Here is a 21,107-nt window from a genome sequence, read left to right on the forward strand (position 1 = left end):
CATGTATCCATCCAGTATTTTTTTTTTTTTAATAGTTGTGTATGGATAGCATGCCTTTATTTTACTGGTATGCAGTGCTGAGGATTGAACCCAGGCCTCACACATACTAGGCAAGTGCTCTGACAATGAGCTACAGACCCATCCCTGTCTATTTATTTATTTATTTATTTATCTATTTATTTATGTTTATGACAGGGAAAATTGCAAACATCAGTACACTTGCCTCTCAGTACTTCAGGATGCATATAATTAACTACATATAAAATTTATATGAAACGAAATATACAATTTCATAGTGAACACTCATTAAGTTTTGAGTCTGACCTAAATTCCTATCAAGATTTAAACTCTTGGCTGGGTGTGGTGGTATAAACCTATAATCCCACCAATTTGGGAGGCTGAGGCAGGAAGATTGTATATTTGAGGCTGGCTTGGGCATTTTAGCAAGACCCTCTCTCGAGTAAAAAGGACTGGGGAGCTGAGATTGTGGCTCAGTGGCAGAGTGCTTGCCTCTCACATATGAGGCACTGGGTTTGATCCTCATATAAAATCCACCAAATAAAATAATTAAATTTGATCCACCACATAAAATAAATAAACAAAATAAAGATATTATATCCATCTATAATTAAAAAAAAAAAAAGACTGGGGATGTAAGTCAATGGAAAAGCATCCCTGGGTTTAATTCTCAGTACCTGAAAATAATCCGGTTGTGGTAATGCATGCATGTAATCACAGCAACTCAGAAGCCTGAGGAAGAAGGATCCCAAGTTTGAGGCCATTCTCATCAATTTAGGCCCTATTTCAAGATAAAAAAATAAAAAGGGCCAGAATGTGGCTCAAAGGTAAGCACCTTGGGGTCAGTCCCCAGAACCAAACAACAAAGAAGATATATACTCTTTTTTTTTTTTTTTTTTTTTAGTACCGGGGATTGAACTCCGGGGCACTAGACCACGCAGCTATCTCCCTAGCCCTATTTTATTTATTTATTTATTTAAATTTCAAAAAAATATTTTTTAATATTTATTTTTTAGTTTTCGGCAGGCATAACATCTTTGTTTGTATGTGGTGCTGAGGATCGAACCTGGGCCGCACACATGCCAGGCGAGCACGCTACCGCTTGAGGCAAATCCCCAGCCCTTTATATTTTATTTAGACACTGAGTTGCTTAACACCTAACTTTTGCTGAGGTTGGCTTTGAACTCAAGATCCTCCTGTCTCAGTCTCCCAAGCTGCTGGGATTACAGGTGTGTGCCACCACACCTGGCTGAAAAAAATGTATACTCCTAACATCAGTCCAAGAAGTTTTATCTTGCTCTTTCTAGTTCCCATCCCTAACACCGTAGATCCAATGAATATTTTAATTTTTTTTCTATCATACTTTAGTTTTTGCCTATTGAGTTTATGTAAATGTAGTTATGTAGTGTGTTCTTTTAATAACTTTATTTTGTTTATTTTTTAATGTGGTGCTGGGGACCAAACCTCACACAAAATTCTGAGGCAAGCCCTTTGCACTAAGCCACAACCCCAGAATTTTAGGTGGTGACATTTATTATTGTCATCTTAATTTTAGCAATTTGATGGATATATATCTTCTTGTGTCTTTTTTTTTTACATTTTATTTTTTTAGTTGTAGGTGGATACAATATCTTTATTTTATTTTAGGAGGTGTTGAGGATTGAACCCAGTGTCTCATGCTAGGCAAATGCTCTACCCCTGAGTCACAACCTCAGTCCTCTTCTTGTGCTTGAATTACCATTTCATTGATGACTAATGATATTTAGCATTTTTCTTTTGCTTATTGGCCATTTATCTTTCATGAAGTTTCTTTTTAAATATTTTGCCTCTTTTTTAATTCATTTATCTAGTCATTTGTTTGAAGTCATTTGTCAGATATTTTTTGTTTTGTATTACTAGAGGATTGAACCCAGCACCAAGCCACATGTCCAGCCCTTTAAGACAATATCTCACTAAGTTTCTGAGGCTGGCTTCAAATTTGTGATCCTCTTGCCTTGACCATCTAAGTGGCTGGGATTACAGGCATACCTTACTATGCCTGGCTAGATGTAATATTTATTTTTAATTTTTTAAATATTTATTTTTTAGTTGTAGTTGGACAAATACATTTATTTTATTTATTTTTATGTGGTGCTGAGGATCGAAGTCAGAGCCTCACATGTGTTAGGCGAGCATTCTACCACTGAGCCACAACCCCAGCCCTAGATGTGATATTTTAGTATTTATTTTTTTTTGGCGGACACAACATCTTTTTATGTGGTGCTGAGGATCGAACCCAGGCCACACGCATGCCAGGCGAGTGCGCTACCGCTTGAGCCACACATCCCCAGCCCCTAGCTGTGATATTTAAAAAAAATTTTTTTACTAGTCTGTATCTTTATTTTTATACTGGTATCTGAAGTTTTTGTTTTTATGAAGATTAATTTCTCAGATTTTTCTTTTATAGTTCTATTTCTTTCTGTGACCTACAAATCTTTGGGTACCATCAAGTCACGAAAATATTCTCCCATATTACCCTTTGAAAACATTATGCTTTTATGTTTAGGTCACCAATCTATCTTGAGTTCATTTTTATGTATAATGTGAAAGTCAAGGTTATTTCTTTCCCCCAATAGGAATATCCAGTTATTCCAGCACCATTTTTTAATCTCTTTCCTTTCTTCATTGGATTTCTGTGGTGTGGGGTTTTTTTTAATATTTATTTTTTAGTTATAGATAGACACACAATATTTTATTTTGTATATGGTGCTGAGGATCGAACCTAGTACCTCACACATGCTAGGCGACCGCTCTACCTCTGACCCACAACCCCAGCACCATTCTTTGGTGTTTTTGTGGAAATTAACTAGAGGTTTATTTCTAGACTCTATTACAGTAATCTATTTATTGTATTTTATGCTGGTACTGCAGTGTCCAAATTACTATGGCTTTAGAGTAAGTCTTTAAATTTGGTAGTAGATGCCCTCTAACTTTGTTCTAAAAATGAGCAGCCCAATATATCATTTTATTAATTGCATTACACCACTGACTCTCATCTCCCGTCTTACCATCTGGAACCCTGGAAGGTATACCACCACACTAATTCCTGGTCTGTAGTTAACAGCTTCGGTGGATTCTATAGGAATTGTTAAAATTACTCACTTTTTTTTTTAATATTTATTTTTTAGTTCTCGGTGGACACAACATCTTTGTTGGTATGTGGTGCTGAGGATCGAACCTGGGCCGCACGCATGCTAGGCAAGCACACTACCGCTTGAGCCACATCCCCAGCCCTGAATACCATATATATTTGATCTTCAGCAAATAGTTCATTTTTTTTTCTTTTTTTTCTTTTTTTTTTTTTTTTGAGTGAGAGAAAGAGAGAGAGAGGGAAATTTTTAATATTTATTTTTTAGTTATCGGCAGACACAACATCTTTGTTGGTATGTGGTGCTGAGGATCGAACCCGGGCCACATGCATGCCAGGCGAGCGCGCTACCACTTGAGCCACATCCCCAGCCCCAAAAATTATTCACTTTTTTAATTATATTATGAACATTTGATTTTAATGAATAAATAATTTGTAATATGTCTGTACAATAGAATACTATAGATCTGTTTAAAAGCAACATATGTTCTGAGGGACAAATGCTCTCTGGTGTATATTATTGAGTGTGAAAAACTCAAGAAACAAAACAAAATTAACAGTATTGTTGCATTTTATGACTTGTTTCTTTGCATGTTTTTCTTGTGTATATTTTTATTGTTTGTGTTTTTTAATTTTGGAGATACTCATATACTTTAGAGTCTCTGAAAGAGTAATACCAGGACACTGGAGTAGTGATTTTGTTTTTTGGTACTCAACCACTGAACCACATCTCCAGCCCTATTTTGTATTTCATTTAGGGACAGTGTCTCTCTGAATTGCTTAGCATCTATCCACTGATAAGGCTGGCTTTGAACTCCGGATTCTCCTGTCTCAGCCTCCCAAGCTGCTAGGATTACAGGCATGTGCCACCACACCCAGTTGGAGTTGTAAATTTTTTGCATGGGAAACTCAAGTGAGGCATAGTGAGAGAGAGATACTCTTCATTTTATATGCTTATATAGCTTTGATTTTTTAAAAAAAATTATTTGGTACTGGGCATTGAACCCCCTGGGGTACTCTACCACTGAGCTATATCCCAGTCCTTTTTATTTTTTATTTTGAAACAGAGTCTTGCTAAGTTGTTGAGGCTGGTCTTGAACTTGTGATCATCCTGCCTCAGCCTCCTGAGTTGCTGGGATTATAGGTGTGCACCACTGTACCCAGCTCGTTTATGAAGGCTTTTTATCATGCTTAATACATGTATGTGCTAAGGAATTATTAAATAAATAATGTATATATTTGGGAGTGAATAGTTAAATCAGCTATTGGAAAGAGATGACCCAGAGGCCACCTGTGGGAGAAACAGGAAACTAGGAGCAAGAAAGTGGTCCTTAAAATGTTATAGAATAAGGAGTTCAGGCTCTGTAAAATTGTTATTTCTTTCACTGAGATTGTTGGGGAAAACAGTATAAGTTAATTTAGGCTCACTCTTTTATGGGCATTTTTGTTGTGGTGAGAATGTGTACTTAAACGTATTTGTTTCTTCACAAATTTTCTTAGTAATGGCCTCTTTTTTTTAAATTATTTTTCTGAGAAGGTTAGGAGAGAGATTTTCTTTTCTTTTTTTTTTTTTTAAAGAGAGGAGAGAGAGAGAGAGAGAGAATTTTTAATATTTATTTTTTTAGTTTTCGGCTGACACAACATCTATGTTTGTATGTGGTGCTGAGGATCGAACCCGGGCCGCACGCATGCCAGGCAAGCGTGCTACCACTTGAGTTACATCCCCAGCCCTTAGTAGTGGCCTCTTTTGAAAATATTTAACAAAAAATTGATGGATGGGAGGGGCTAGGGGTGTGGCTCAATGGTAGAGCACTTACCCAGCATGTGTGAGGCACTGGGTTCGATTCTCAGCACTGCATATAAATAAATGAATAAAATAAAGGTCCATCAACATCTAAAAAAAAATTTTTTTTTAAATGGATGGCTGGTATATTAGTTCAAGTAGTTCAATGGATGAACGCATAGTAGTTCAATATCTAGCAAAACTCAATGGCAAATGTTTCTAATTTTTGTTGTAGAGCACAAGGACTTGGTGCTATTTGTGTGAGTCTGACTTTATTTTCTCCATGATGATGCATCTGATGCTTCAATGTGCCTTTTTTCCCCCCCTCGGTTTTCAAGGCCTTGATAAAGTTCAAAAGTTATTTGTATTTTGAGGAAAAAGACTTTGTGGATAAAGCAGAGAAGAGCCTAAAGCAGACACCCCATAGTGAGGTGAGTCATGGTCATAAAAACAACAGAATTATAAGGCCTTGAAGATTGAGACCTGTCCCTTAGTGATAAAAGTGAAAAGATGAAGCCCAAAGGAGAATACAGGGATTTGAGGGTAACATATCTAGGCAGCAGCACAGCAAGTGCCCAGTCCTGCCTACAGACTTTGTGCTCTTGCTGTGGTACCATGGTGTAGCTATTAGAGGGGTGATAGCGTTCTGTCAGGAACACTCTGTAAAGAAAAGAGAAGTGTGATAAGGACAGGAAATTAAGGAAGCAAGTGAGATGTCCTTATTCTTTATCAGAGATATCATGTACAGAGGAACATGGGCTAGGGGAGGGGGAGACGCTGGCTAATGCTCTAGAACTCTCTCTGCCTCCCCTTCCTAGGTAATAGATTGGGGACATAATTACTCATAGTCCTAGCACAGTCCTGGGCCAGCCTTCAGGGCCAAAAATCAAAAGGGTAAGGGGAGCAGGTGGAAGAAAGTTCTGGGCTATAAACATTTTTCCATTAAAAATGCTGTGAAGTCACCTTGGACAGTAGTAGAAAGAAGTACAGTTCCACTTATTTTGGGGGTGGGGGTATATATGTGTACACACACACACACACACACGCACACACACACACAGAGGAAACCATTAAGAGATCTAAGGACAACGAGATATTCCTGGTGGTTAAGAGAGCATATTCAAGATAATTGTAGGAGAGAACAAAGAAAATGAATATTTGAAGACTATGACAGATTTCTAAGAGAACTTCAAATTTAAAAAAAAAAAAAGAACTTGAAATGTTTCAGAGAAATAACGATTTACATGGAAGATAGATTACTTACAGGCACAATATAATGAGGAATAGGAAGTACAACCGTTTGATATGTGTAGCATAGGAATTCAGAAAAATAAGAAACCTGAAGTCCACTGAAGTGTAGCGCATGCGTACATTGAGTTTTAAAATATTCTATAAATATAAAATATTGTTATACAAGCTATATATTATTCTTAGAATAGATTATTGGCAGTCCAGTAACAGTACTTCTTAATTCTTCAAGTGAGTTCTTTTTTGTTTGTTCTTTTTTTAAGTTCTGAAGTAAAACCATGATTCTTATTTCAGATAATATTTTATAAAAATGGTGTCAATCAAGGTGTGGCTTACAAAGATATTTTTGAAGGAGTTTACTTTCCAGCCATTTCACTGTACAAGAGCTGCACGGTATGTATTATATGTTCATCCTCTGAACAGAATTTGAGGGAAGTATTTTCAATAGGTGTGATGATAGAGCTATTAGCTGGATTCATTATAATCCCAGCTACTCAGGAGGCTGAGGCAGGAGGATCATAAATTCGAGGCCAGCCTCAGCAACTTAGTGAGGTTATAAGCAACTTAGCAAGACCGTGTCTCAAAACGAAAATAAAAAGGACTGGGGATGTAGCTTTCAGTGATAGAGCACTTCCCCAGCATGTGTGAGGCCCTAGTTTCATTCCCCAGCACCAAAAAACAAAAATTAAAAAACTGTTCCAAAAACACTTGAGGTTTTAGGAAGTATTTGCTTGTGTAGATAAATATCATGCAATTAGTGTGTACTTTACTTTTCCTTTGAATACACTGTGTGGGATCCTTTTTCATTGTAAAGAATACAAGTTGCCAGGCACTGTGGTCTGTAATCCCCCCAGCTTGGGAGGCTAAGGCAAGAGGATTGTTGAGTTCAAAGCCAGCTTCAGCAATTTAGTGAGAACCCTATCTCTAAACAAAATATTAAAAGGGCAGGGCATGTCGCTTACTGGTAGAGCACTCCGGGGTTAAAAACCTCCAGTACTCACCCAATAAAACAAAAACCATTATACATGCATAAATCAGTTTAGAGTAGCTATTATACTTAAAAAAAAAAAAAAAAGATGATCCAGCATGAAGAGATTATCATTAGATCATTAGCACTAGTTTGTTTTAAAAGTTAACATGGAAATTTCTACTTTTTTTGGTTGTTTGTGGGTAGCTATCCTTGAAGAAGATAAAATAAAGAAATCTTAGGTTTTGTTTTGTTTTGTCCTAGAGATTGAATCCAGAGACACTTTACCCCTGAGCTGCATCTCTTGCCCTTTTCATTTTTTTATTTTGAGACAGAGCCTTGCCAAGTTCCTGAGAGTTGCTCAGATAAATTTGCAATCCTCCTGCCTCAGCCTCCCAGTGTCTGGGATTATGGGTGTGTTCCACTGCACCCAGCTGTTTTCACCTAATTTTTTATGTAACTTGGATATTGATAACTTTTAGCAATGCTAATGCATCTCATTTGTTCCATTAATACCCTGAGTATATACATTTAAAGTGAAAAATTTGCCATGTCATTAACTTTCCAATATTTTATTTATATTTTCCATGCCTGATTGAATTAAATTCACTCCAGGTTTCCATTAACTTTGGACCATGTTTCAAGTATCCTCCAAAGGATCTCACTTACCACCCTGTAAGTAACAGTAAAATGTCTGCATGCATCCTCAACATCTTTATTTCTTTCTGTGGCTCTTTTAATCACCCTTTTTCTTATTTCTCCTGCAGATGAGTGACATGGGCTGGGGTGCTGTGGTAGAACACACTCTGGCTGATGTCTTATATCATGTGGAGACAGAAGTGGATGGGAGGCGCAGTCCCCCCTGGGAACCTTGACCATTCCTCTTTTTTTCCAGACACAGACTTTGTGGGGAATAAGACCAGGGTTTTTATTTTTGTTTTCTAACTGTCAGATATTCTCCCAAAGATGCTACAGAACACAGCCTCTATTTTCAGCAAGTTAAAAGGCTGAGTAGGCTGCGGGAGACCCCTACCCTTCAACATTCCCTGCCCACTTCCAGTGACTCTTGTTTTGTGTGCCATAAACAACTTGTGACCCCAGGATCCCACAAGCTCCCTGTAAAACTGGTGCTCTTCCACATCCCTGCCAGCTGGGACTTACTACCTTACTGTTTTTTCTAAGGAGTAAATAATCTTGTCCAAGTAGCTAACTTATTTAAGACATTTCCTCCTGTGGGCATTGACTCCATCCCACTTGATTTCCATGGAGATGTTGAGCCTGTTTATGAGAGGAGCTTAAATCAGTGGCTGTACATTTCAAACCAATCTAAAAGCTATTTCCTTTTGGTGTGGGTTTGGTTATTAATTTTGAAATAACTTTTTCAATACTGGGATCTCTGAAACTCCTGGGTCTCTAGAACTGTAATGTTGAAATAAACTTGCCTGCAGCTTTAACATAATTAGAACTATTCCCCAATAAAACTTGTTTCCAGGTTTGTGAGGTACTTGGCTTCCCTTCAGGTTGGGTTCCTCTCAGTGACAATGTCAGAAATGTGGGTAATATGAAGAAGGGGAGCCAGCACTTGGAAGGAAGAGTTAGGTTTCTGATTTATATCTTAACCCCTCTTCTATTGCTGCTCCTAATCTCAACAGCCAAATCAAGTCTCCCCTTTGTCCTATTAAAATTACAATCTTGAGAAGAACAGGAGTTTACAAGGTCTGTAATAGTCTCCCCTCCAGCTCTTCTTTTTGAACATAATGTTGGGGGCTGGGGATATGACTCACGTGGTAGAGTGCTTGCCTCACATGCACAAGGCCCTGGGTTCAGTCCCCAGCACCATCATAAAACAAACTTTTTGAACATGATGTTGATATGTGCAGGTTTTTTTCCTGCCTTATATTCATTCCTAAAAAAGTGCAGTTTATAACTCCTTAAAGCTAAAAGATAAGAATGAGTCTTCCTTTGGGGATCTGTGTGTGTGTGTGTGTATTTTTTTTTTTTTTTTTTTTTTTTGGTGGTGGTGGTAGTACCAGGGTTTGAATGAAAGGGCACTTTATCACTGAGTTACATCCCCAGCCTTTTACATTTCTTATTTTGTGACAGAGTCTGAACTGCTAAGGCTGACCTTTAAGTTGTGATCCTCTCATTTCAGCCTCTTGAGTAGCTGGGATTACTGACATGTACCACCACAATTGACCCGTCTTTTTAAACATGTCAGTGTTGTAGCAAATGTAGTTCCCAAGATTTCCCAAAGACTGATGCATGTGAATTTCCACCTAGATTAACAAATAGAGCTGTTCACTAGGACATAGGTGATATGTTGCCACAGCATCACCATGTATCATGACTCTTGCTTTTCTGAATATCTTTTTATTTCCCTGTTAAGAAATTCCCCAAGTTGCCAGGCACAGTGGTGCACGCCTATGATCCTAGCAACTCCGGAGGCTGAGGAAGGAGGATGGCAAGTTCAAAGCCAGCCTCAGCAAATTGAAGAGACCCTAAGCAAATTAGACTTTGTCTCAAAATAAAAAATAAAAAGGTCTGGGGATGTGGCTCAGTGGCTAAGTGTCCCTGGGTTCAATCCCTGGTTCCGTAAATAAATAAATAAGAAAGAAAGAAATTCCCTAAGTTTCAAATAAGTATTGATATGTTAACACAATGACCTTGACTAAACATATTTGTCTTCTAATGAATCACCCAGGTTTTTTGTTTTGTCCATTCTGTATCTTAACAGGAAACCTAACACAGTCAGTATGGTTATAGGCTGGGGTCTCAGCCTATCAGATTCTATCAGCTTGGTCTTAAAAGGACAGACCTGGTTATAAAGTTTTTAGATCATCAGAGTTTGAAGGACTCTAAGAAACTGAGGGTGATATTATTTAGAGGAAGCTAGAGGTAAAGTTTTTGTAATATATGACCATATATAAGTTATACACCCACTCTTCTAAATTATAAGATTAGGTTTTTGTATATTTGACTTTCATAAATTGGAGATTATAGAAATAGTGAATTTCTTATTAATACTTCATATTCAAAAGAGTTTGTGGTGTGTGTGGTTGTGCATGCTTCTTTGCTTTTTTTTTTTTTTTTTTTTTTTTTTTTAAATTCTCAGCGGACACAATATCTTTGTTGGTATGTGGTGCTGCTGGGGATTGAACCTGGGCCGCATGCGTGCCAGACGAGCCCGCTACCGCCTGAGCCACACTCCCAGCCCTTTTTTGCTTTTTTTATTTTTTGGTACTGGGGTTTGAGATTGCTTGGGCACTTTACCACTGAATTACATCCCCAGCCTTTTGCATTTTATATTTTGTGATAGAGTCTGAACTGCTTAGGCTGACCTTTTAAATTGTGATCCTCTCATCTCAGCCTCTTGAGTAGCTGGGATTACTGACATGTACCACCACCACTGGCCCTGTCTTCAAATTAACATGAGTTCATTTGAAGGCTTCAATGACTACTTCTCATCTGTTTTGTTTCACATAGTTCACAATCATATCAGTGACAACTTATTTTATTTAAATGTAAATTTAAGTGGGAAAATCTTTCCCTAGACATCACAAAGACATAGTTAACATTGTTTGAAAGAACAAACTGTAATCCATTTTAAAACCATGGTGTTTGTTGAAAGCTCCTTTCTTTACTGTCCATCTGTTCTCTTGAAACCAGTGCCCATATTGTTTCAGCATATCTTTAAGCCAGTAACTGTTTTCTCTTGGTTGGTGGTGAGAGATTGTATTGTAGAAATACTCCTCTACAATTGTCCTCCCTCTCTAAAGCTCCTGGATAAACACCAATTTCATCTATGCCAAAAATGGACTAAGAAACAATCAGAATAAATTATAATAAATATCAGTTGTTAAATTTTAATACCTCAATAAATACTAGTGTTCCCACTGCTGCTATTTTATTTAATAAATAAACTAAATCTCTATTTCCAGATGGTGCAAGTCATCCATGCTATTAAACCTAGAATGGAAATGCTTCAGGTGGTAATGGTTGATTTTTCATTCTATTTATATGTAGTAAGATAGTCCTATTTCAGTTTTTTTGTTTTGTTTGGTTTTTTGTAGATGGACACAATGCCTTTATTTAATTTATTTTTATGTGGTGCTGAGGATCAAACCCTCAAACCCAGTGCCTCACACATGCTATGCGAACACACTACCACTGAGCTACACCCCCAACCCCTCAGTTTATAATTTCTCTCTTTGGGGCTCGGTTGTGGCTCAGTGGTAGAGTGCTTGCCTGGCATATGTGAGGCACTGGGCTCGATTCTCAGCACCACATAAAAATAAATAAAGGTCCACTAACAACTAATAAAATATTTATTTAAAAAAGTAATTTCTCTAAATCCTGGAAAAGGGAATTTTCTATCACCATGTTACCCCTTCTTCCATGAAAATTAAATTTTTATGAAAGATTCTGGTAACAAAATTATCAAATTATCTAAATCTCCTGTAGTTTCTTTCCTTTTAATGAGATTTAGTTTAATTAAAAGTCTTTGTCCTGGACTCTTATAATATCAAGTTGTAATCTACTTTTTATAGAATAGAACTTTAAAACCAGTACAGACTGAAGTTTTCATGTTAGTTGTGATTCTTTATTCTGACTGGTACATATGAAATAAGTAGGGAAACCAGTCTCATTATTAGTTTTATATTTTTCCATTGAGGAAACTGGGGATATACTTCTGAAAGATACCTTCTGTGGTGAATTGCTTATTCTTTGGTGTATCCCTGTGCCTTGTTGGTGGAAGAGCAAAGAGCCCATGTGTAGGGCTCTGCATTGTTCACACACTCCTGCAGGGAATGGAGTTCTTGAGCCCATAAAACCAGTCCCTAATTTAGCAGCTCCCACATCCATACCAGCCAGTAGGACTCAAAGATATTTTTAGGTGTGTGTATAAGGGCCCAAGTATTTTTCTTGGGAACCTTCTTTTTTCGCAGCTAATCAGTAAATAGAGTTAGAAGTTTCTTCTTTATCATAGAGACTCATATGATTTCTAATTTTTTTTTTTTTTTTTTTTGGTGGTGGTGGTCCTGGGCATTAAACCCATGGGCTCTCAACCACTGAGCTACATCCCCCAACCCTTTTATTTTTTATTTTGAGATAAGATCTCACTAAATTGCAGAGGCTTGCTCAAACTCAAGATCCTCCTGCCTCAGCCTCTCGGGTCCCTGGGATTACAGACAAGTGTCACTGTGCCTGGCTGCTTTGTAAGACTTTTACCAGTCTGAGTCGTAGTATTATACTCTTCCACCCCCTCTGTTATTGTCAGATGAAGATCTTAAACAGACTTGCAGACTTTCAACAGGAATTTTCCTGATCCGTGTGCAAGCCAGGGCAGAAACACATACTGGAATAGCAGGCTGGTATTTAACAGCGGGCTTCAGAGGCAGAGTTGGACTCCAGTCGTTTGCGCAGGTGATAGGCAAAATCCATCTGGGTCTGTGATAAGACTTGGTTGATGATACTCTTTGGCAGCCACCCCTGGAGAAGATAAGAGAATTTGGTCATCTTCTGGGTGGTGTGCTATTCCAGACACCTTGCACTCTATCACACACATGGGCTGCCTGGAACTTCATCTTCCAACTCTGTCTATAGGTGCAACCTTGGAAATGACCAGGGTCAAAGGATGGACTACTTTGGTGCCTTATTGTCATCACAGTGTCAGAAGCACAGGATTTGCTGTCAAGACAGATATTAAGTTCTGTCTTCCCAACAGTTTTATTTTTTTTGATACAGGGTCTTGCTAAGTTGCTTAGGACCTCACTAAGTTGCTGAGGCTGGCCTTGAACTTGCAATCCTCTTACCTTAGTCTCCTGAGTTGCTGGGATTATAGGTGTGTGTTACTATGCCCTATGCCCTGCCTAAGTTTCCTTCTCTCTAAAATGATGTTACTATACAATTGAAATTTGATAAGTGTCAGCCACTGCAGATTTTGAGATGGTAGGATAGCATATGGGCCATCACTCAAGTCCCTTCCTAAGCAACTGTACTATCAAAAATGGAAGAGGCTTCTTTCTGTTATTATATGATTGGGAAGAGCTCACTTTCCTTACTATCTCTAGCCCTGAATCAACTCCCATACCCCTCACCTTGAGGTCAATACTGAGCAGCCAGGTGAGTTTGGTCTTGGAGGGACTTCCAGCCAGCGGATGAAGCACCATGCAAGTGGGACCTTGTTCAGCTCTGGTAAATGAAAAGTCAACCAGGAGATGAATCAGTTCTTTCTTATGCTGACTATACTAGTCCCATTTCTGGAGTACCTTGTCTTTTTTTCTAATTCTCAGCAGGAAATACCCTTCTTCAAGGGTACTGACTTAACAGTTGATGTGGTTACTAACTCTTTAGAACAAGTTGGTTGTAGCTGAAGCAGAACCTGGAGGCCTCCTATTGTACTTGTACCCTTTGGTGGCCAGACTGCAGGGAGGTCAAGGAAAGAACGCAGGGTGGTAGTATCATTAAGAAATTTAGGTGTCTATGGTGTTCTTTGGGGTGTGAATTATTTCAATATTTTAACCTCCAGTACCTACATACTTTAGAATACCAGCTGAACCTCAGTCTTACCCCTTGCTTTGGAAAATATTATATTAAGGTTCAGAGACTGGAAAGATCAAATAAACTGGTTAGCTGTTGACATAGGGCCAATCTTGTCTTTTTCCCTCTCTTTGCGAATCTTATAAAAGGAAATTGAGGTTGGGGACCAAGGATTAATTTATTGGAATTGTGGAGATTCACTCCATCACATATTAAAGTGAATGCCCATCAGCCTGTGTAAGAGGGAAAGGAATTTTGGACGTGTTTGTTTTTGCAGTGCTGGGGATTTAGCCCAAGGTCTTATGCTTGCCAGACGAGCACTCTACCCACTAAGCTATATCCCCAGCCAGAGGAAAGGATCTTGAGGCTACTGCTAGTATTACCTGATAACACCTTTCTGCTCAGGCATCTCCCCAAAGTGTGTGGCTATGCCAGCTAGAACACAGGTAGAGCCTCTGCGTTTGGCACAACGCACATTCACAAAGTCACGGGGCCCCACGAGGTTTCCTGCTGCTTCTGCTGCCAACTCATGGGTAATAACTGTATCTTTTCCAATCTTCTGCAAGACCTACCAATCCATAAGGGAACCAGAATCATTAATTAGCTATAGCTGAGGCTAAGCACCACCCACAGCTTGGGAACCTTTTTTTGGCCCACATTTCAGACTGGGCCCTATTAGGTCCCTGCCACCCATACCTGGGTTTCCCTCACCTTGATCTCCTTGACATTTGGGTTCCACTCTCCCGTCGCCTCCATGCGTTCCACAAGTTCTTCATAGAGCCTCTCCATGGGTTGGTCTACTACCACCTCCAGCCGGAACACCTTTCCTACATCTGGAACCACCTTACTCAACACTTTGTCTCCATTTGCCTGCCAGAGAAAGTAGGTAGAGGTTAGAGTCTAAGTCGCAAGTTATATCAGGCAAGAAAGGGAGGGGATCAGCAAAAGGAAGTCCAAGCTAAGCGCAAGGATACCTACCTGGACTGCTATCAGGCCTGGATAAAGATGTAATCCCTGGTTCCACAAACTACACAACTGCCAGAGGCTGGAACAGGTTGCCTGCCTGCAGCCCTCTTCCCTCTTTTCTTTTTTGGTACTGGGAACTGAACCCAGGACTGTACCACTGAGCTACACCCTCATCTGTGTGTTTTTTTTGTTTTTTTTTAAGTCTGAGTTGGACGCAATACCTTTATTTTATTTATTTTTATGTAGCACTAAGGATCAAACCCAGGGCCTTGCACGTGCTAGGCTAATGTTCTACTGTTGAGCCCCACCTCAGCACCCACCCCCCCAAATCCTTTTTTTTTTTTTTTTTTTTTTGAGACAGGGTCTTATTAAGTTGCTTAGGGCCTCGCTAAGTTTCTGAGGCAGGCTTCAGACTTGTGATTTTCCTCCCTAGTTGCTGGAATTATAAGTATGCACCACAGTGATTAGTTGACACCCCCCCCCCTTTTTTTTTTTTTTTGAGATGGAAGTGAATGTTGGCTAGGTCCAATTGACTTCAGAAGCTCAAAGATCCTGAAAGACCTAGGAGTGGAAAAAGTCTATGGCCAGTCATATATATGCAGTTTTGAGTGGGGTTTTCAGATTTTTTAGTTCAATATCTTGTTTTAGATGTTAGCTTGGTTTAGTCATTACACAATGTAAATATCAAAACAGATTAAGAAAGTTGACCATGGTTAAATAGCAAATTATATACCTGAGATTTGAATCTCAAAATATTTAAAACCAAATTCAGTGGTCTAATGGTTCAATCCTTACAATGACAGTGTGACTTCCCAATATTTGAATCTACCAACCCTGATGGAAACTGTAGTGGTCAATTTTTCATTACTTAGTTAAGTATCTTGTTTTCACACCAGAACAATGTGGGGCCAGAGGTCAGTGAACCCCTAGCTAAGAGTAGTGCTAAGCCTAGATCCCAGACCCCAGGTTCCTTTTTTTTTTTTCTCTTGTACTGGGTGTTGAACCCAGGAATTCTTCACCACTGAGTTGCATTCCCAATCCTTCTCATTTTGAGAGCGGGTCTTGCTAAATTGCTGGGGGTCTTGCTAAGCTACTGAGGCTGGCTGCAAACTTGAAATACTCCTGCTTTGGTCTCTTGAATTGCTGAGATTATAGGCATGTACCATGGGGTCCAGCAGATCCCAGGGTTTTTTTTTTTTTTTTTAAGTTAAGTGGATCTTGTATTTCGTTTATTTATTCATATACGGTGCTGAGGATCAAACCAAGGGCCTCACACATGCCAGGCAAGTGCTCTACCACTAGGCCACAACTCCATCCGGATCCCAGGTTTCTTGACTCCCAATCTATTAGCCTCTTATCTACATTATTCTGAGAACTTGAGCAAGGAGAGGTTTCACCTGAACCTTGAGTCATGGGTAGCATGTCAGCTTTTGCTGAAGATAAAGCCACCAAGGTCTCCAGTGATAGAGCCACTGGACTTTAACACAAGCCTTGTTACTGATTGGCTTCCAGTTAGGGTGCTGTGCTCAGCAGAGAACTCCAGACAACTAGTCCAGCCCACATTATCCCTGTAAGCTCATTAACATTAAAGATTCTGATTCCTCTAATGCACAGCCAGTCCCTGCTGCATGGTTTTTCTAAATGGGTGTATATGTATTTGGAGGGTAGCTAAGAATATAAGGATAATGTTTCAAAAAATGAGTATTATGAGGAGAGAAGGTTATCTAAGGACATTCTTGGAAAAGGAGAAATCTCAAAACTACTTACTGCCCAGTAACTATTGCATGAAACAGGAAACCTGGGAGCAGTGGCCCCAGCTCGTTTCAAGGATGGTAGTGAAACAATAAGGAACTGCAAAACCACCCTTACCTGCTGGGTTTCCTTCTTCCAACCCTCCTGGTTGCTGAGAATGCCCAGGGCCTTCTGCATGGCTTCCTCTCCCTGCTGGATATAGGCCAGCTCTTGGTCACTTATCTCTTCCAAACAAGAACCTGGATATATAGCCAAGGGGGGAGAGAGAATCCTTTCAGTGTCCCAGCCTCCCACCAAGTTAGCATCCTTTTGATTTCTGGATATGCTTTTTTCTTGAAGAACCAAGACTAAAGCCAGAGGGTCCCATCTGGTGACCAGCAGTGGATCTGGTCTTGAGAAACTCCGGGATGGGAATATTCTCTCATAGTGGGAAAGGGTAGGAGGGCATCAGAGCCCCATGCACATTTTCACCTTAGGGGCCTCTTCCACTGACAGAAGCCCAAGGAGCCTCAACACTTACCAAGCAGAGAACTCCGACGCCGAACTTGGTTAATCCACACATTGGGGGTAGGGTTCCCCAGTGTTCTCCTCAGTTCTTGGCCAATGGCCAGAGCAGCTTGGTGTCTCAGCCCTACAGGGAGGGAAGGAAATTGTTGCCAAGGAGCTGGAAAGCCCCTTAGGGAGGCACCATTCCACCCCGACCCTCCATTTTTCACAGACAATGAAATTGTCTTGGAGATCCAGTGACTTGATCAGAAACGCAGATTCCTAGTAGAGAACTGAACTAGGGCCAGGTCTTCAATGCATAATTCAGTAATTATACTTCAGGGCCCAGAAATCTACTTTCCATCTGGGGTAGTCAAGCTTGGCCTTGTCAAGACGGGCTGTATACCAGAGCATCTGGAGAATATTTGTTTAATCAGAAAAATCCAGCTACAGGAGAATACAAGAAACCCATCCCCTGGCCAGGTGTGGTGATTCCCGCCTATAATCTCAGTGGCTCAGGAGGATCTGGAGTTCAAAGCCAGCCTCAGCAAAAAGCAAGACACTAATGGGGCTGGGGTTGTGGCTCAGTGGTAGAGCACTCAACCTAGCATGTGTGAGGTCTTAGGTTCGCTCCTCAGCACCACATAAATAAATGTATTCTGTCCATCTACAACTAAAAAATATTAAAAAAAAAAAAGCAAGGCACTAAGCAACTCAGTGAGACCCTGTCTCAAAATACAAGATAGGGCTAGGGATGTGGCTCAGTGGTTGAGTGCCCCTGAGTTCAATCCCTGCTACTTGAAAAAAAAAAAAAGAAAAGAAACTCATCCCTTGATATCTGATGTCTGTGTACTTACTAGCAGATAGGACCCTTTTCATGAGGATGCTGCTTTGGGTGCCACCAGATTGTGAGCCAGGTAAATCCAGTCAATTTAGTGAGGGCAGCCTCACTTTGGGCTGCAGGGCTTTTAAGCAGTTTCCAACCTAATTCAACTCAGGATGAGTTGAAAGGTCTCCTCTACATAGGCTTGTGTGACCTTCCATGGCAGCAGGGGATTTTTAATTTTGTTTGTTTGGTTCTTCCTGGCTGTATAATGATAACAAGACTGACATGACCTCCCCCGTCCCTTCTAACTTCTCTCTTTACCTCACTCTTCTGCTGTCTTACTTCTCATGTCCCTTCCCTGATAGAGTCTCAGGCTTACCAACATTGCTTTCTGGAATCAAGATTTATTTCTGCCTCTACCACTGTGGCCAAGACTTTTCTGGTACCCTTGATATAAGCCAGAAGGAAGGCATAGTCAGGAATAATTGAAGCTAGTTGCATAAGTGCACACCAATAATCCCCGCTGTTTGGAAGGCTGAGGCAGAAGAATTGTGAGTTTGAGGCTGGCTTGGGCAATTTAGCAAGACCTAGTTTCAATTAAAAAGTGGGGGGTGGGGTGGGGGGTTGCTGAGGATGTAGTTCAGTATACTGCTTAGCATGTTTGATGCCCTAGCTTCAATGCCTAGTACCAGCAAGGAAAAAACAAAAGTAGTTCAAGAACAATGAGAGCCCTGGAGGGAAAACTAGAAATTACAGAATCTGGGCAGGACATCTAGTCCAATTCTTCAGGTGGGACAACAGGTCTAGAGGGGGAAGAAATTTGCCCAGGCTCACTCAGTAAGAGGCACAACTGGGATCAGAGCCTTGGTGGTCTTTTTCCCTCTTCATGCCCCTCTCCATTATTTTTCTTACTAACCAAGTTGCCTAAGAGCTTTTGGTAGGCGCCTTATGCCTTCTGCCCCTGGGGACTCACCCTTCATGTTGCGCATGTATCTGTAGGAGCTTCCAGCACACAGCTTGAAAGTTGCTAGTAGCATTGTTTTCTGGCAGATGTAGCAGTGCTGATGCTGCCGCCACCTCTGCTCTCAAAGGTGGCTTTTTGTTCCTCCACCTCTGGGTCCTGCAGCTGCAGCCTGGACCATTTGTTCTGTGCCTTAAATGCCTCCGGCTGAAGGCTGTGCTTCATCATCAGGAGATAAGAAAAAGCCATCACTCACTGTGCAGAGGACAGGGTCAAGGATACAGCGATTGCCTCATGCTGCTGCTCTGGTCATTGCTGGGGAGCGTTGGGGGGGAGTAGAGTACGCAAAAGGGAGTGGAGAGATTGGTGCCAGATTCAGTGGATGGAAGGGAAAACAGGTGGTTGAGATGGGGCAACTTACAATAGGACACACAGTGCTCAAAAGTTTTTAAAAGTGCTGTGAAGCCCTTCTGACTCGCAATTCAATAGGTCTGGAATTGAGGCAAAAAAATGTGCCCTGGCGATTGTAGAACAGGTATGTGGTGGACTGCCCACTGCACTTTGAGAAACACTGAGAGAGTGGACCTGGGAATCTTCCAAGAGAACAGCACAAGTCAAAGCTGCTGGAGACTAGACTCCTGTTCTTAACAGATGAGAAGTTTGAGTCCAGAGGGCAGAAATGACTTGTGCAAGGTCAAACAGCTGGCCAGCAGCAGGACTGGGAGCATAACCCAAGTCTTCTGGCCTTTGAACATCTGTACATGCTTCCTTCTGTGCCCCCCCCCCCTGCATTCAGCTGTTCATTTTTTTGTTTATCCATTGATAGTTCCCACCTCTGCAATCCCTATTCTGAGTTATGCTAGAACAAGGATGACACCTTGGGCTGAGTGGGGGTTTCAGCGTGTAAGTTCCCAAAGCAGAGAGTAACCTGCACCTGGGCCACACCCTGCCCTCTTTCTCATGCTTCCCCTGAGCAGCTGAGGCTGGGCAAGCTGTGCTGTGTGGCTTGGAATGTGGAATGTGCAGAAAGATGGGATGTTTGTCCCAGTTTTCATAAACATTTTTTTGGGGACTGTGATGCTAAGCAAGGACTCACGGGACCCCAAGTTGCCTCTGCTGGGCCACACACCATCACTCAGCACAGTGAGGGAGATTCTCTCCAAGCCTGTATGCTGCTGATAAAATCTTTTCCCTTCAAGGGTGACCATAAGGCTGCTATTAAGCCAGATTCACCTGGTAAGAATACTGTGAATAGAAAGACTCACACTAGATTTGCCCCTGGCTTAGGCCCTACCTCCCTTGAGAGAGTTCTATATCCTGTCACCACTGCTCAGAGGCAGGAGAGAGCCTAAAAGCAGAAGCAGCAGCTCCAGTAGATCCACTGTCCCCATCTGCCTTACTGTAGAGAATGATAAGGCAAGATCTGCCCAGATTTCAACTGTGATGAAGTGGTAGGAGAGGTCCTATGAGCGGTGGCTGGCTGGCAGCACCCACCCCATTTCTCAAGGCCCATTGCAGCCCCTCCTTCTCTGCTAAGCCTCCTTTAAGCACCCCAACCTTCAAGAATGGTTCATTCCTGTGGTGCACACCACAGGAGGGAATGACTGAGACATCATTGTTTGCTTGTTTTCTCTGTGGAATTGTTATCCCAGAGGCAGGCACCATGTCCACTTCCCCATTCAGATCCTACCCCTGGTCCTAGCACTCAGCTCCAGGGTAGACAAAGAGTAGATTATTGCTTCTCTGTTAAGTGACCAATTGGGGAAGCAGCTAGCAGCACAGGTGCATCTGTCCTGCGTGGGAGGCAAACACTCTGCCAACTGAGCTATAGCCCCAGCCCCAAGTGCATCTTTTGATTTAGGAAACCTGCCTTGGAGGCATTGTTTCCTTGAAAAGTTTCAGGGAAGCTGTTTGTCTCCATCTTGGTCTCAGGCTGTCTGCCTTTCAAAGGAAAGATGCAGAGAGTGTGCTGGGCAGGCTGGAGGGCCAATACCCCCAGCTTCTCTCTATTCACCACTCAGTACACGTGCAGCCTCATGCACACGTTTGCCTTCCGTCAGGGGAGGTGGTGGGGAGTGGGAAGGGGGTTATGGAATAGGCCACGCAGATAATGTTCAAGGCCCTGCTGTTGCCATCCTGTGAAGAATTATGGTCATTTTGAGGAAGGAGGAGGTGGTGTGGGGAGGCTGGAGCACTGAGGCCTATAACTGTTGCTGATGTCAGAGGTTGCCATTGACTCAGGGAGGGCGGGCTGAGTGACCTCCCCCAGTGCCAAGGCCCTCTTCCTCTCTTCATCCTTTCCAAGCCAAATGACTAGTTAACTCTTGCTGTCCCTCCAAACAGTAAGATGGGGAGGGAGGCCTAGGAATCTCCTCTGCTTCTGGAAATCACTTGAATCCAGTTCTGCCTTTGGATGAGGGCAGAGCTTCCCAG

General features: G+C 41.2%; 2 protein-coding genes across 8 annotated transcripts in view; one reads left to right on the plus strand and one right to left on the minus strand.

Moving 5' to 3' along the window:
• Window positions 1-21,107, plus strand: part of Ash2l (ASH2 like, histone lysine methyltransferase complex subunit) — a 50,890-nt gene that overhangs the window by 21,527 nt on the left and 8,256 nt on the right. For 3 of the 7 annotated variants that reach the window (XM_078031208.1, XM_078031209.1, XM_078031213.1), the window contains 4 exons: window positions 5,267-5,359; window positions 6,471-6,569; window positions 7,759-7,818; window positions 7,911-12,203. In XM_078031208.1, the coding sequence (XP_077887334.1) occupies window positions 5,267-5,359; window positions 6,471-6,569; window positions 7,759-7,818; window positions 7,911-8,018 (360 nt within the window). In that variant the 3' untranslated portion in view covers window positions 8,019-12,203. Of the gene's footprint in view, window positions 1-3,185; window positions 3,721-5,163; window positions 5,360-6,470; window positions 6,570-7,758; window positions 7,819-7,910; window positions 12,204-21,107 lie in introns of those variants that run through there. The other 4 variants (XR_013430434.1, XM_078031210.1, XM_078031211.1 and 1 more) reach the window with 3 other exon arrangements.
• On the minus strand, window positions 10,639-18,857 carry Star (steroidogenic acute regulatory protein). Its single transcript, XM_005338383.5, has 7 exons — window positions 18,687-18,857; window positions 16,922-17,032; window positions 16,519-16,640; window positions 14,395-14,553; window positions 14,067-14,251; window positions 13,242-13,335; window positions 10,639-12,633 (listed from the first exon to the last, which is right to left on the minus strand). Exons 1-7 carry the CDS (start codon window positions 18,748-18,750, stop codon window positions 12,520-12,522), a joined length of 849 nt encoding a protein of 282 aa, XP_005338440.2. The 5' UTR covers window positions 18,751-18,857; the 3' UTR covers window positions 10,639-12,519.

This window comes from Ictidomys tridecemlineatus, chromosome 14 (assembly GCF_052094955.1).
Source record: "Ictidomys tridecemlineatus isolate mIctTri1 chromosome 14, mIctTri1.hap1, whole genome shotgun sequence".
NCBI classification, from domain to species: Eukaryota; Metazoa; Chordata; class Mammalia; order Rodentia; family Sciuridae; genus Ictidomys; species Ictidomys tridecemlineatus.